We start from the raw sequence: 15850 nt of genomic DNA on the forward strand, positions 1-15850 counted from the left end.
GGCGGGGGAGGGGTCTTCTTCAGCACCCACCCCTACACCCCGCCCCTGCGGCCCGGCACCTTGCGCTTGAAGCTTCAGTTACCTAAGCCCGCAGATAAGCCCTAAGGGGAAGAAGAGATGAATGGAGCTGTGTCCTCCCACCTTTACCCGGGTCTCTTACCCTCCTCCCGGTCCCTCCCAGCGCTAACTCTCCGGGCTCCCTCGCCGGCCGCGGGCGGAGCTCGATCGGCTGCGCTCAGCGATCTCCGGCTCCCGCCCCCTCCCTTGTCCCTCCTCCCTGGAGCCGCCAGCTGCCGCGGCCGCCGCCGTGCAGCCCCGCGCGGCGCGAGCAGGTACGTGCGCCTCGGCAGTGGCTCCGCGCGGGTCTGGGAAGGGGGCGGGAGCCGGGGAGCGCGAGGCGGTGGCGGCCCGGCCCGCGCCCTCCCGGGCTGAGCCGCAGCAGAGACACCCGCGGGCGGGCGCCAGCTGCGGGGAGGCGGGTGGGTGCTGAGGAGGACGCGCCCTCGCCTTTGCCCGCTGGTCTCCCGGCGCCTCGCTGCCGGCGTGGGGAGGCCCGGCACAGGTACGCACGCGGAGAGGGGACTGCGGGGGTTGGCGGGAGGCTGAGGCCCGAGGCTGGGAGGGGCGGTGACGGAGAGCTAGCCTGACCTCGCGGCCGGGCCGAAGGACAAACGGCGAGGGGACCCGGGCGCACAGCGGTCCACGCAGAGCCTGGCCTCCCTGGGCCGCCTCGCCACCCTGCTACTGGTGACTCCCAGCCGGGTCTGCCCTGGCCTGGCTGCGTTTGTGGTCAAGGGCAGGAGCAGGCGGTGTGAGCGGCGGGCAGGCTGGCACGCGAGTGCGGCGGGCGCCCGGGCGCTGGCGCTTCCTGCGAGGAACTTTGGGTATAACAGCGTGGACCTGCGTGTACGTATGTACGCGCCCCGAGGCTTTGTGTACAACTCGTACGTGTATCTGTCGATTGGGTTTTGTGAAGCTTCACCCACGTCCGCTGCGCGTCTGTTTCTCCGCGTGTTAGTGTGCGTGGGTGGGTGGGGTGCTGGGCTCCGGCGGATTTTCGTGGGTCTGGCTTAGATCTTAGCAGTCCTGGGTGGGTGGGTGAGTGTGTGTTAGTATTATTATTGTGTGTGTGTGTGTGTGTGTGTAACCAGCCCTACCCCTTTGTTGGTGTGGGTATCACTGTGGTCCACGGATCTATGGGTCACACCAAGTGGCTTCCCATGTCTGTGGGTACTAAGTGTGGAAACCGTCCCTGGGGGTGTGAGTGTAGAACTGGGGTGTGCCTTTCAGGTTCTTTTGGACTGCAGATGAAATTGGAGTGTAACTGGTACAGTTGCCGGTGTGAGCAAGGGACCCCAGCGTCTTACTTGTCAGTTTGTTTCTGTTTCTGTTTTGGATAATTGACTGGGCGAGCCTTGTGTGACCGTGGGTATCTCTGAACCTGTATGAGAGACGTAACTCTGGGTGAGAGAGCCTCCTTTGTCTCTGCTCTCTTCTTAACTCTGGCATCCTAAGGAAAAAGTTTTGGGCTCCTGCTGGTGAAAGAGAGCTCTACTCTCAGAATTTGGGTGTCCTGGTTTCCTCTGGGATATGGAGGCATCAGTGTACCTGCCTGGGAAGGTGGTTCCTGGGCCACTCCAGGAACTGAGTTCTCTGGAAGGTGCTGAAGACCAGAGGAGGGGAGGTCATTTGGACACCCACTGGGCAGCAGTGGTCACTGCCAGTCCCTGTTTGTGGCTGAGCACTCAGGAAGATGCTTTTGGTGCCAAGAGGAACAAAGCCAAACAATGTACCACTCTTAGTTTAGTGGGAGTGGGAGTAGTCTGAGCAGGGCTTGGCCTTGAGTAAGCCTCATGAACCCCTGCATGGGAGGGGTTGTTTGCCTCCTGGGGTTGCCAGGCCAATCCTGGAGGCTGGCTGTGTTCTAAGCCCTCTCTGCAGGGGGCTGGGGACCCAGACACAATTCAGATGTGTCCCTGCCCTCAAGCTGCTCACAGTGACTGTTAAACAGTGGGATAAAGAGTCTAGAACGAGTGCCGGAAGAGCCGGGGGGGCGGGGGAGGGGAGGGTGGAATGATGCCACTTCTGCCAGAGTGTGAGTTTGCAGGTTTGTAGAAGATAACAATTCTTAGGGAACCTGAGTTCAATTCTGGACCCCCATTAGCACATCATGGGATCTTGGACACGTTTTATCAAATGTAGGTAGTAATTCCTGCTTATGGGACTGGTGAGAGATACTCCCAAGGGAAGTGCCTACTGTAGGGCCCAACAGGGAGTGTAGGTGCACAGTAAACATTTATTAAATTGGAACTCAGGAAAAAGGAATGTGTTGATAGAAATGAGTTGTAAGTGGAAATAGGCTTTGTACTCAAATGAAAAGCCTTGTGTGTGTGTCCGATGCAAGTCCATGTTGGAAAAAAGATTGGAAAGATCAAAAAACGTGCCTTCTTTCCTGTACTGAGGCTCTCTGAGTTTCATTCATTCATTCATTTCCTTCATTTTCACTTCATTTATTCATATTCATTCACTCTCTATCATACACACATACACACACACAGAACCACAATGCACTGGAGAAGAAACTCAGGCATGGGAGTGCAGAGAAACATCTACAATCATGTGTGTGTAGACATATTAGAGCATGTGAGTCACTCTGCAACTGGAGGTCTCTGTACAGTGTGGGGCCCTGGGGTGTATGTACTCCTGGGAAATCGGCGTGTATGAGGAACACAGTAGTTCTGTGGGATCAGGAATTCTACATGCCAGGTGGGGAAGGAGGCTGAGGTGGGACCTGTGGGGGAGAACACTGGATCTGCCAAAGGGAGGACTCCATTATCCACTCCAGCTGAGTGTTGTTATGAGGAAATGGGGGCCTAGGGTGGCCAGATTCTTCCCTTTTTTTTTTTAAAGGAAGCCAGGAATCTAAAGTTTAAAATGTAAAATCTGCTTTTTATGTATTGGCAAATACTTCACCAAAAACAAATGAACAGACCAGAAACAGAAAAAAAGCAAAACTTCTGTGAGCCAAATGTAGCCCACAGGCTGCAAGTTGATGGCCTTCAGCAAGAATGCACATGTGTTGTCTGTTTCTCTGTGTGGGTATGTTCAGGTATTGGGGAGATATCTCCTCTTTGAGCAGAGAGTGCCCCCTTCTACCCTGCGCAGCTCCCCTTCTGTGGTCCTCATCTAGCCCCCTTCCCCTTCACTGACAAGGCATTTGGCTTTAACTTTGTTCATGGCTCTCAAATACGCTCCTTTCTCTTAGCCCCCATCTCCGCCTCCCCTGACCGCATCAGATTCCTTCTTGGACTCCTGGCCTCCACTCTCTTTTTCCTCATTTGTCTGTCCTCCACTCAGCAGCCAGAAAGAGCTTTCTGGACCCTAGGCAGATGTTAGTACTCCCTGCCTGGCTCCTGTCTCACCTCCCTGGCTCCTTGGCCTGGCGTTCAGAGTCCTTTGAGAGCTGGTCCTAGCTGACCTCTGAGGCACCCCTTCCCCCTGTCCAGAATGCCTGCATCCACTCTCACTGTCAGGGGATTCCCTCTGAGGTCTGGCTCAAATGTCACAAATTTCCAGAGGCTGACTTTCTCCTTTTCGTTACCACACCACTTGCATCATTTCTACCCCTTCCCCCACCCCCAGTCATCCTCACTTCATCACAACGTCTATTAATAATGCCTTATGTGCATCATTTTACGAAATCCTCACATCAACCGTATAAGGCAGGCATTTTGCTTATCGCCATTTAACAGAGGAGAAGATTGAGCGTGGAAAAGTCACACTTGCCCAAGCTCAAGCGGTGAAGCTGGATTTGAACCTGATATACACTGTATCTAAATTCCCTCCATCATAATAATAGCTCATTATTGATACTGAGAATTTACTGTTATGAGTGCTTTATATAGATTATCTCAATCCCTACATCAGGGAGTGGTAGTAGTATTGTCATTTAATAGATGAGGAAACCGAGGCCCAGAGAGGATAAGTGAATTCCCCAAACCCAGCCAGTGGTGAAGCAGGAATCTAGCACTGATCGGATTACACTGCTGTCTTTGTTTGAGTCCTTACCTTCCTCTCTGTCAGGCTCCCCAAGCTGAGAACTGTGCCTCACTCACCTGCACATTGCTTGGGGCCCAGTGTTATGTCCGGCACTAGCAGGCCCTTGGTAGAGATTTGCTAAATTCAGCTGACTTTCTGTTTTCTCTTCCAGCTGCCTAGGGGCCAAGGGATGAGCAGGAGCCTTTCTTACCAATGGCATCTCCCCCTGGTCTGGAACTGAAGACACTGAGCAGTGGTTTCCAGACCCCAAGGAGACCAGCTCCTTTGGGCCCGGTGGCCCCACCCAGGGAGGGTGTGGAGAATGCCTGCTTCTCCTCAGAAGAACATGAGACCCATTTCCAGAACCCTGGAGATGCCAGACTGGACAACCCCTCCAGCTCCCCCGGGGGTGTCCCCTCATGGCCCCGATCTCAGCCGGACGATCTGTCCCTGCATTCAGAAGAGGGGCCAGGCCTGGAGCCTGTGAGCCGCCCAGTGGATTATGGCTTTGTTTCTGCTCTGGTTTTCCTGGTGAGTGGGATCCTCCTGGTGGTGACAGCGTACGCCATCCCCCGTGAGGCCCGTGTCAACCCGGACTCAGTGACAGCACGGGAGATGGAACGACTAGAGATGTACTACGCTCGCCTAGGCTCCCACCTGGACAAGTGCATCATTGCAGGCCTGGGGCTGCTCACAGTGGGAGGCATGCTCTTGTCCGTGCTGCTGATGGTCTCCCTGTGCAAGGGCGAGCTCTACCGCCGGCCAACCTTCGTCCCCGGCAGGGGCTCTAGGAAGACCTATGGCTCCATTAACCTGCGCATGAGACAGCTCAATGGGGACGGGGGTCAGGGCCTGGTGGAGAATGAAGTTGTTCAGGTCTCAGAGACCAGCCACACCCTCCAGGGGTCTTAAGTAAGAGCTCACCTGATCTGTTTCAGCTCCAGGGCTACAAGCCCCACAAGGCCTGGAGTTTCAGACTGAGCTCTACACAGGGCCCTGAGGAAGGAGTCTTGGGTGCTAGAAGGGGACCTGGGGGCCTGGCTCAGGCTCTAATGGGGAGAGTGGCCCCCTGATCTGTTTTGTAGTTTGAGGTTTTGCATAAGGTTTTGTTTGGAGGATGGCTTCTGCTGCTAAAAATACACAAGTTTGGAAACTGCTGCCCTTGGAGGATGAGGTTTCTTGGCATTTCTGAATATTGAAAGCAGTTTGAAAGACTTCCATCCTGTTCCTGTGCCTTGGGGAATCCCAGGATCTCTGCTATCCTCACCAGCAAAGTATGGGTGTTGGGTGACCTTGGAGGGACCCTTTCAGCCCTGACCATCTAAGGTGGGAGGTAGCTTCATGAAGAGGGGAGAAGTCGGCACCCTCCTCTCTCCAGGCCTCAGTACCCCTAGGCCCCTCCAGTTCTGCCCTAGGAATGGGCACCCAGTATCTGCCTCTGGCCACTCCTTCAGGGGAGCGAGGTGTCCAGCAGGTGCTGACCATTCTCCGTGCCATTTTCTGCCCCAGCTTTGGCCACCACTGTCAGAGAGCCAGCAGCTTGCAGGGTCCTGCTGGAGTCCCCTAAGTCACTTGGTGAAGCCTGGTTAACTCTTAAGTTTGCTACAGCCTGGTTTTGGTCTTGAGATCAAATTTCTTGCAGTGACTAGACATTTCATAAAGTCAAGTGTACAGTTTTCACCAACTCCCTGAACAAGAGTGGTCTTTTATACAAGAAAGGGTGAGGACTTTGTTGTGTTTCTGTGGACACCACGTGAGCCTACATCACCTCCCCCTCCTTAATAGTAATCTCTTGGGCCTGACTTCATTCTGATAGCAGAAAAAAAATTTTTTAATGCTAAATTTGCAAACTTCCCCACCCCTTCTTAGCAGTAAAATGCAGTTCCACAATATTTGGGGAGGAATCAGGCACATTTGGGTGGCCTGGAAACACTCCAGCTACATTGATCACAGTTTGTTCTGTTTCTCTTGTGGAATGTTTCCAGGCTCCATCCAGACTCTTTTTAAACTATCGACAAGGAAAGGAAGTGGGTCCTAGAGGGCAAGGAGATACAGGTGTTTGAGGACTGGGGGAGGCATTATCCAGTCTGAATGGCCCTAGAGGCCTTGCTTCCAGTACATGCCTTCTAGGCCACTGGTGTGAAGACTCTAATGGGGACATTTCAGTGAGACCCCTGACTCTGTGCAGGTCCTACTTACTCCATTTCAGTTGCCCATGTGGCCCATGGCTCCGGCCTGTCTCTTTGAGGGGAGAGGAGCGGGGAGTGGGCATGGGGTCTGTAGGCAAAAGCAGCCCTGATTAGCTGTAACCTGAGCCTTCAGTCTGGTGAGTGGAACATCTGGGCAGTGTAACATCACGGCATCTATGACAGATCAAATATCTGCTCCTGCTGGCAGATTTTGCCAGGAGCAGAGGGCTGGGGGAAGGCTGGAGAGGACAAGGGCTATTTGGCTTGGCCTGCCAGGTGCTGTTCTTGGTGTTGAAGGGGTGTGATTTGAAAAGAACAAAGCCTCAAGATGGTGAACGATCCACAAGTCAGGGCTTCCACTGATGTGTTCATTTCTCCTCAGCTTCAAGCAAAGAGTGCAGAAAGTGACATGAGCCATTCTAGGTAAACTACAGTAAAATCGAACATCCCAAAAGATAAGGGCTAAAGCCTTTCAAATTTATCATAATAATAAAAATATCAATCTACGCCATAGGGATTACTGTGATGGTGAGGGACTCCTTTGGAGATGAAACATCTGAGACCAACAATTCCTATAGTTTAAATGCAACGAATTGTATTTAGGGGCTAAATCAGTTAAAACAGGGGTCTCCAACCCCCAGGCCATGGACCAGTTCCCTTTTGTGACCTGTTAGGAACCGGGTCACACAGCAGGAAGTGAGCAGCCAGCAAGTGAGTGAAGCTTCATCTGTATTTGCAGCCTCTCCCCACTGCTAGCATCACTGCCTCAGCTCCACCTCAGATCATTGGGAATTAGATTCTCGTAGGAGCACTGGTCCCTGGTGCCAAAAAGGTTGGGGACTGCTGAGTTAGAAGATTGAATACCAGGAATCTCAGGTTTTCTCTAAGCCAGAGAAGCCTGCTTTGCATCCTAATGCAGAAACTCCTTCAGAAAATGTGTGTAATGGATTGAAGCAGTCATCACCTTGTCAGTGAATAAGGAAAACTTGAAAAATGTCAAAAAAATATTTTCCCAAGATTGCAGCTGAGATCTTCCAGTCAGTGGATCAGAAACAGGGTTAGGAAGGAGTCAGGGAAGACTGTGGCATAGGGTGTCAAGAACTTTCTCTGCAGTTTTTTTTTGGGGGGCGGGGAGGGGTAAGGGTAGGTGTGGAGTGGTCCACGGGACCTTGTGGTCACTGGAACATTCCTAACCTCCAGAAAGTGCCTCTCCCACCCAACATGCTACTTGGGTCCCCAAATCTTGTTCTTCTTGGTGTATTAGAACAGATAACAACTTGGGAATTAGGAAAATCTGTATTTGAATCCAGGCTATGTCATTTACTGGCTGTGTGGCCTTGGGCAAGTTACTTCACCTCTGAGTATCTTTATCTCTGAAGTGAGAAGAATAGAAGCTCAGGCTCAGGTGGGTGGTAAGAGATAAAACAGAGACCTGCATGGTATGATGGCTAGTCAGTGATCACTCTTCTTCCCGCCTCAGTGGGAGATCACTGCATTAAGCCTAAAACCTCAGGGCCACCCTTCTGCTTTCCTTCTCTCACACCTCTCATCCTACCGTCAGCAGATATTGTTGGTTCTGCCTTTGGAATCTGCCCACTGCCCACTCCTTGGCCACAGCTGCTTCACCCAGGTTGCTCTTTGGTGTCCTAATTTCTATCCTCCCCACCCTCTGTCCCCAGTTCATCCTCCACTCTGCAGCCAGATGGATCCCGTTAAAAGGTTAATTGGGTCAGGTCACTCTTCTGTTCAAAACCTTCCCACAGTTCCCACTCCAGGCAAAAGCCAAAATTCTCACCTCAGCCAGAGGTGGATTTACTGTCCAGGCCCCTCATTTACTTGCACAGGCCCCCAAGGCCCAGAGTCAAATTTTTGTTTTTAATTTTTACTTTTGTTAAGGACAGTCCCCTAAATTGCATATGCATCAGGTCCCCACAAACCTAGGTCCATCCCTCACAGTGGCCTATAAAACCGTGTGCAATCTGGCCCCTCAGCCTCTCTGACCTTACTTCCCACCTGTGCCTCACTCCACGCCAGACACACTCACCTCCTTGCTTTATTCTTTCAGGGCCTTGGTGCTACTTTATGTGGAAGAGGTAGAGGGGTCTCCCTAATGGCAGAAGACTCCTCACCCCCAGCCTTGTTGGGAGATGGCCAGCTTCTAGCTAGCTTTAGGGGACATTTGCTGGGTGTTTAGGAGCCTGTGAGATATGCCAGTCTGATTCTTTCTCACTTAAGGACCTTGAGTGCCCTTGCCTGCACCTTTGGAACCCCAGTATCCATCATCACATCGACTCACCTCAGGCATCCTCTGAGTCTCCCAGCTGAAAATGCCTGCTGCCTAAGATTCCACTATTATTGCTCCCTTCCTTGGGAATAAGCATTAACTTCTCTGGGATACTCTTTAAAATGTCCTCCTTGCATGTACACACCTACACATACACACACATGCACACATGCAGGAACACACACCTGTGCATGCATAGGCACACATGCATATACCTTGTGCGTGCACATGCGCGCGCACACATGCACACACACACACACACAGCTCTCTTGTCTGACCTAGCTCAGAAGCCAAGGACACATTCTTTTGAAGCAGCTCCAAGCCAAGATAACCTCTGGGTTATTGATCATGTTTTCTCTTTCTTCAGAAGCCACAGGCCTTGCAGTTCCCAGGATGCTAACCTCACAGCCACTAGCCATGTTTCCATTCTCCAGGCTAGGCTGGTATCTTATTTTCCTTCTTGTTCCTCGACTTGGGTAGAGAGAGAGAGATGTCCAGTGAGCATTTCCACCTGGCGTTTTGGGAGGGGCCTGTGGTCCCAGGCTGGGAACCAGGTAAGCCAAGTGATTTGCCCAAAGGCCCCCCTTTGGGCACATCACTCCACCTCTCTGGTCCTCCAGAGTAAAATTGGAAACCTTCCCACTCTGCCTTCTCCAGGGACTGAGGGTAGCAGGAAAACCAAGCAGAAGGCTTTCCAAAGTTGAGGGCGTGGTACCCTATGTCTGGAGAGCTTTGGACGGTAGGAAGGGAAGGAGGAAGGGGGACATTAGGAAAAAGCCACAAGAGATGATGTTCTGTCTACAGGTTCTGTCTGGGAGTAAAACGGGGTGTTGGTGGTACTTTCAAAGTATAAGATATGCCCTCCAGCTGGGCCGTCGGTTTTTCTGTGAGAGAGCAGGTTCCTTTAATGTCCCCGAGAAGGTACACTTCAACTAAGGGAAAGAGAAGCTTGATGAGGTCTTGCCTGGTTTGGAGGGGCAGGGACCTCCTTGTCAGTAGAGGTTTGTAGCATTTACTGGTCAGGTGTTCAGTATCTGCAGGGCTGGAGTGTAATAGAATTGGGTAGGATTTAGTCAAGAGGCTCCCCAAGCTTTCGGCCTACCTCCTTTGAGGAGAGCCAATGCTCCAATGGCCAGAGTCTGGCTGAAAACAGTAACACCTCAGCCTTGTTGTCTTCTTGTCTTTGGCCCAAATAATCTCTTCCCCACATCATTCCTCTTCCTGGGTCAGGTTGTCCATGAGCAAATAGGCAGGCCCAGGATACGTGAATGGTGCAGAGGGTGGCAGGATTACCATCTTCCTTCTCTCAGGAGCCCAAGCATTTCTGAGCTTTCTCTACTCAAATTTCAGAGGGACTAGGGATAGGGCCCATTATGGAGGAGGTCCCCTGAGGATTATCCATCAGGTAAGAGTACAAGGGCACTGGCTCCAGAGTCTGATTGCCTGGTTGGTTGGTGGATGCCTAATGTCTCTGAGCCTTTGTTTCCTCATCTGTAAAATGGGAGTGCTAATAACAGCATCTTCCCCCCTGAGGCAATAAATGAAATTATAGCTGTAAAGCACTTATCATAATCGCTCAACAATGTTACCTATTCATGATCATTCATTCATCCATTCATACCTAATCTGCATTTTCCTCTGGGCGAAGCACTGCACGACACATGGGGAAACAGGAACTGCCTGGCAGGCTGTGTGTGTTGGCGGGTGCGGGGGGCAGGGATTGTTGGTGGTGGGGATGGGTACAGAGGAGGTATCTGATTGAGTTGGGGTCAGAAAATGCTTTCCTGGAAGGGATGATGTCTAATAGAAATCTTAAACAGTGAAGTAGTATCCAGTGCGGGGAGAGTGAGAAGTAGGAAATATATTCCAGGCAGAGGAACAGCATGAGCAGAGGCTCAGAGACATAAAACAGCCTGGTGTATACTGGAGAGGGGCAGGGTGGGGAATAGGTCTGCAGGTTGTATTGGAGTGTTGAGTTCTCAACTCAGGGTTGTTATGAGGACTCGAGTTAATGCTGGCATAGCATGTACCATGAGGCCTGGTATATGCTGAGGCTCACTGTCAGCCTTTATGGTTGCTCGCAAATGTGTGTGGCAGGAAGAATGTTATGATGGCAAATGTATTGTAGGGGTGACACTGGCACTAGGGAGGCCAGTCCATGGCACTGTAGTCTCCAGCTGCAGCCAGAGGCCATGACCTCAAACTCCAGGACTCTGTGTTGGCAACCTGCCCCTTCTCAGCCTTTGAGCTTCCAGGGTCGAGGTGGCAGCTACTGCTCTCCTGAGCCCGGGGGAAGGTTAGTGAGTGGAAGAATCTTCTGGCAGGAAAGCTGGCCCCAGAGGAGCAGGGATGGCAGAGGAAGGTGGTGGCTGCCATGCCCACCTCCTTTTGGGTGGCGGGGCATCTGAGCCAATACTGATGCAGGGTCAAGGACATTCAGAAAACACCATCTCTCTCCCAGTTCTTCTCTTCTTCCAATCTCTCCCTACCCTTCTTGATTCCTCTGTGAACACATCTTCTTTCACTGAAGCTACTACTGGGGGTTAGGCACCCACAGGTGAGTTGTTACTATTGCTGACTCACCTGCTGGTCATCTGACTCTCCTCCTGAGTCTCTACCCTCCTCCCACCAAAAGTGAAAGCAGGGGCCTGAATGCAAATGCCTGTAGGGCTTGGCAGGTGACATTCAGGAATGAAGCAAGTGGCTATGGACAGCAGTGGCAAGATTAAAGGGGCATCTGATTCAGCTCTGGCTAGCTGTTGCCCTATGATGGATGGGCTCAGGGTTGCCAGAGCTCCTGATATTTTAAGAGCAGCTGGACATCTGGACCTTTGTGTGGGTAAAAAGATGGAGAGGGATTATCCCACTGCCTGAAAATTGTGACAGGCCAAAACTGAGGTGAAGGAAGTGTCCAATGAGATGCTACCTACTGAAGCCTGACATTCACCCTCTCCCCCTGCCCAGGGCTTACTAAATCACTCATAAAGATGGGGGTGCCCTCAAGAAGTGGACTATTCTCTGAATCCCAGCTGGAAACTTGCTGAACGGCAAGGACTCAGACCCCTTGAGTGCTGCTCATCCAAGATCCTTCATCCATTCTTTCAACAAAGATTTGAGCACCAATTCTGTGCTGCTTTTGGAGGTATAGCAACAAACAGATGAAAAACAAGAACATTCTTAAGAGGACTTGAAATATGTCTTCTGGAGCTCAGGGATGATCGTGAACATGAAGATGAGGTCTGTTTCTCACCTAGAGACTTTCTGAAGTGGGAGGCCCATGGGAACAGACCGTGCTAGCTTGAAGAGACTGGAAATCAAGAAGGAAGAAAGGAAGTCCTGCATGCCCTTCCAGTGTCCTGAGGCCCTTGAAGGTAGGTGAAGGACCCCAGTGTTCTGGGGTTCCAAGTATTGATGTAGGGAGGTGAGACAAGGCTGGAGCTATGGGGTACCACAGGTGGCTATGCAGCCCAGCACACTAACTCAAGAAGCAGATGGGCTGTGAGCCTCTGACGGACTGGAACAGAGACCCTAACTTCTCTCTGAAAGTCTAGGATGAAGTTCTAACCATCACTCCTAATTATGCATGTTGTCTACTAAAGATCCCACCATCAAAAACAAGAAACAAAAACAAACAAACAAACAAAAACAAACCAACCAACCCCAAGACACAACATACCCAGTATTAATTAGATTAAGAACACCTTCCCCCTCCATCCCCATCATGACCAGTGAAGAGATTTCTCCCTTCTTTTTCCCCACCCCACCATAGTGGAGGAGCAAGGGTTTGAGAGGTCAGAGGAAACCTCTTGGAACTGGATGTAAGTTGGAAAGTTTTAAATGGGGCTGAATTTGAAAATCAAGGTGATCAGTTAATTGGTGGTTGAGCCCTAACTGCTGAGATGAGAAAAAGGGATTTGACAGAGGTCAGTTGGATAAAAAGAAAACAATTCATGCTTATACATTTTAATGAACCAGTTATGCACTGAACATTAGATCACTAAATTTTTAAATGAAATATAGTGTTCTCTCTGTGCCAGGCACTTTTAAATCTTTACATCTACTAGCTTATTTAAACCTCATAACTACCTTGGAGAGTGGATGTTATCATCACTTCCATTTTACAGATGAGGAAGCTGAGGAACAGGCAGGTTCAGTGAGTTGCCCAGGGTCACAAGGTGAGAGCTAGTAAAAAGCAAAGTCAAGACCCAAACTTAACAATATGTCATCAGGTATCTTATCAAATTTAATAACGTGCAGAGCAGACAGCATGTTTGTGGACAAATGTGGGTTGCAGGCTACCAATTTGAGGCTCATGGTTTAAATATGAGTTGGGAAGCTCTGTGGGGGAGGGGCGGAGGGCAGGTGAGGAAGTACTGAACTTGGCCTGGCCCATGGCTTATTAAGAATCATGGAACCTCACAGATGGGCAGGATCTTGGCAACAGTCAGGTTCACCTTTATTCCTATTTTACAGATGGGGAAAGCTGAAGTGGGGGCAGGACTTGCCCAAGGTCATCGTGGCTCGGGGCCCCTTCCCATCCCCCTCTCATTCATAGGCTTCTCACTTGAATTTATGCCCTTGGAACCAAGAAGTCTACAGGATGAAACTGCACCCGTGATTCCAATCTGAAGGAGACGGGGAGGACAGAGATCTGTCCTGGAGGCAGAACACCTAGGTCCAGGTCCCCTTCCCTTAGGGATGCCTGTCTGTCCCTAGGAGTGGATCATCCTGGATTAGGGAGCAGTAGATTCTGCCCTAACCTGGCCCAAAGTCTGCCTCTGGCAGTTATAGGGAAGGTGGGCGCTGACCAGGGTGCTGAACCGGTATGGTGTCTCCCTCTTAAGCTTAGCCAGCTGAGAGGAGAGAGGTTCTTAGTAGGAAGGCCCTGGAGCTAAAAATTCTGTAGTCTGCATGGCCTTGAGGTCATTCAACTGCTCTGGACCTGACTTTTCATCTGTCCAATGAGGAGAGTAGCTCCTAAATTCAGAAGGCAGAGGTGAGCAACATTTGGTGACGGAACCAGGTGACAGAACCCTGCACAGAGCCCAAGCCCATCTTTGGGGCCCAGTAAAGCCTCTCAGGATCTCACCCCCACAGAGTGGCTTTATAGGCCTGTTTCTTCCTCTGGAATGGGGCCAGTACTGGGAGGTTTCCGATGCTCCTAACCTGGGCACTGTGGCTGTAGGTGGAAGTGCTCAGATACATGAGACACACTTCACAAGGGGAATGAGTTAGTATTAGGTCATCCTGGGGGTTACCCAAGTCCTGATTTGGTTTTCCAGCGTCAAGAATAGGTTTTGCATAGGGATCCATGCTTCTCACCTGGACAGGGTGTGGTCTGGATATAGCGAATCTACAAAAAGAACCCTGGCTTTACAAGCAGGCTGACCAGGTTTCTATCATGGTTCTGCCAACCCTAGAGTGGCAAGTCCAGCACCTCAACCAGTGTTGCTAACCTCAGGGGTGGCTATGAGACTAGAAAAAGCCTAGCACACTGTGGCACCAGATTAATGCTTGTTTCCTGCACTGGAGGGCAACCTAAGGTTCCTTTCCTCTTGTGCGTGAGCCCACAGGCTTATCTAGTAATAATAGTTGGTAGCCACTGAGCTCCAACCATCTGTTTATAAAACACATTATTTGGCTAGACCCTGCAACAATCCTGAAGGTAGAGGTGATGCTCATGTTGCAGATAAGGCCATGCACCAGCAAAGGTAAGGCTGGGAGTCACACCCATACCTGCTTGATTCTGAGACCCCTGCTTGGCTTTGAGCAAATTACTGGACCTTTCCAAACTCTCTCTTTCTGGTCTAGAATACAAAGATAGTATCTTATCACAGTTGTTATGACTTGAAGATATAATGTATGCAATTTTACAAGGGGATATACGTATTTAAAGACATGAAACACATTTGAGTGACCCACAGGGGCAAAGAAATGTAGTGGATGCAAGGGATAAAAGTGAAAAGACTTAAAATGAGGGGGTTCTTGCATGTACTAGTCATAGTGTGCCATGAACCAAGATGATTTACTTCATTCTTTGCACCTGAGGTCCAGGTAAAGGAGAAAGATATAGTTTGTAGAGTGCCTCAAACTTTAATTACCTTGAGAACTTGTTGAAACGCAGATTCTCATCTGATAAGTCTGGGGTGAGGCCTCAGGTTCTGCATTTTTAACAAGTTCCCAGGTGCTGTTGTTGGAGTAGCAAGGGATGTAGGAAGTCTTCTCTTCCCTTCTCATGAGTTCTCAAATGTGCTCGATAATATGAATCACCCAAAGAACTTGTAAAAAATGGATTTAAATGCCCTTTCCTTAAAGATCTGGATCATAGTCTGGGTTAGGCCCAGGATGAACAGTATACTTTGAGCAAGCATCTCAGGAGACTGGCTCAGACAAGCTGGGGAACCATGGCTGTGCAGATGTACCATGCGGTGCAGATGCAGGAGACCAGCTCACCGGACCTTTGTCCCAATGTGCCTTCCTGAATGGAGAGGTGGGAAAAAAGAGCAAGGACATTTTCCCAGGCTCTCTTGCAGCCATGGTTTAAGAGTTAATGTGGGTTCCAACTATCAGATATATTCAATCAAGCCTTGAACCTGGAAGTGAATTGAGTAGGGGTCAGGTGGCAGTGTGAAGGGTGTTCACTTTCTGGTGCAGCTCTAGGCAGTTGCTGTGTGGCTTTGGAGTTTCCTGATCCCCAGGTCACGGCAGCAATATGATCTTCCTGATCTCAATATCCAAAATTTTTTGTTCAAAAAAGCTGAAATCATTTCTGTTTACTGCAGCTGAACTTCAGGACTAACACTTCAGCAGGACCCTCCCACCCTGCCCTCCCTCCGAACCCCCATCACACTGTCACTCACAACACTCACCTTAATGAGGCTTGTATGGAGCATAGCCTTTCATGTGGTCATCCAACCTCCTCTGCCAGACTGCACCATCAGCCTCAGTTGAGACTGAGCCTTCCACTTTGTACTTCTCACCCCGCCATGCCACTGGTGGGGTATTCAAACCTCATGTCATTGCTGCCTTTTGCATTCCAAGATCTGTTTTTAGACACCTAGGTCTTGCCAGCCATTACTGCCCACCATTCTTCACTGCCTGCTACTCCTGCCTTCTGACCCATCCTCCAGGTCAGATTCAGGGCCAAGCACAGCTAGAGTGACTTGGGGTGCCTTATGATATCCCAAGGACAAACAAGGGCAGAGACAGGGCTGCCTGCCTTTGAATCTCTCCTATGGTGCAAAAAGTCGATAGTGGTCCACAGCATTCAAGTGTAATCATTTCTGTTTACTGCAGCTGAACTTCAGGACTAACACTTCAGCAGGACCCTCCCACCCTG

General features: G+C 50.6%; 1 protein-coding gene across 2 annotated transcripts; it reads left to right on the top strand.

The window, feature by feature from the left end:
- The first annotated feature begins 271 nt into the window (after positions 1 to 271).
- Positions 272 to 5197, top strand: TMEM74B (transmembrane protein 74B). 2 transcript variants are annotated; one of them, XM_039863944.1, is made up of 2 exons: positions 272 to 332; positions 4211 to 5197. In XM_039863944.1, the coding sequence occupies exon 2, from the start codon at positions 4252 to 4254 to the stop codon at positions 4948 to 4950; it is 699 nt and encodes a 232-aa protein (XP_039719878.1). In that variant the 5' UTR covers positions 272 to 332; positions 4211 to 4251; the 3' UTR covers positions 4951 to 5197. The 2 variants fall into 2 exon arrangements, with proteins under 2 accessions (XP_039719878.1, XP_039719879.1); XM_039863945.1 differs by lacking the exon at positions 272 to 332 and adding an exon at positions 485 to 562.
- The last annotated feature ends 10653 nt before the right edge of the window (positions 5198 to 15850 follow it).

Source organism: Pteropus medius, unplaced genomic scaffold (genome assembly GCF_902729225.1).
Source record: "Pteropus medius unplaced genomic scaffold, Ma_sr-lr_union100, whole genome shotgun sequence".
NCBI classification, from domain to species: Eukaryota; Metazoa; Chordata; class Mammalia; order Chiroptera; family Pteropodidae; genus Pteropus; species Pteropus medius.

What these genes read in the sequence shown, in the direction of transcription:
- TMEM74B (XM_039863944.1), top strand. Translation starts at nt 4,252, where the DNA reads ATGGCATCTCCCCCTGGTCTGGAACTGAAGACACTGAGCAGTGGTTTC.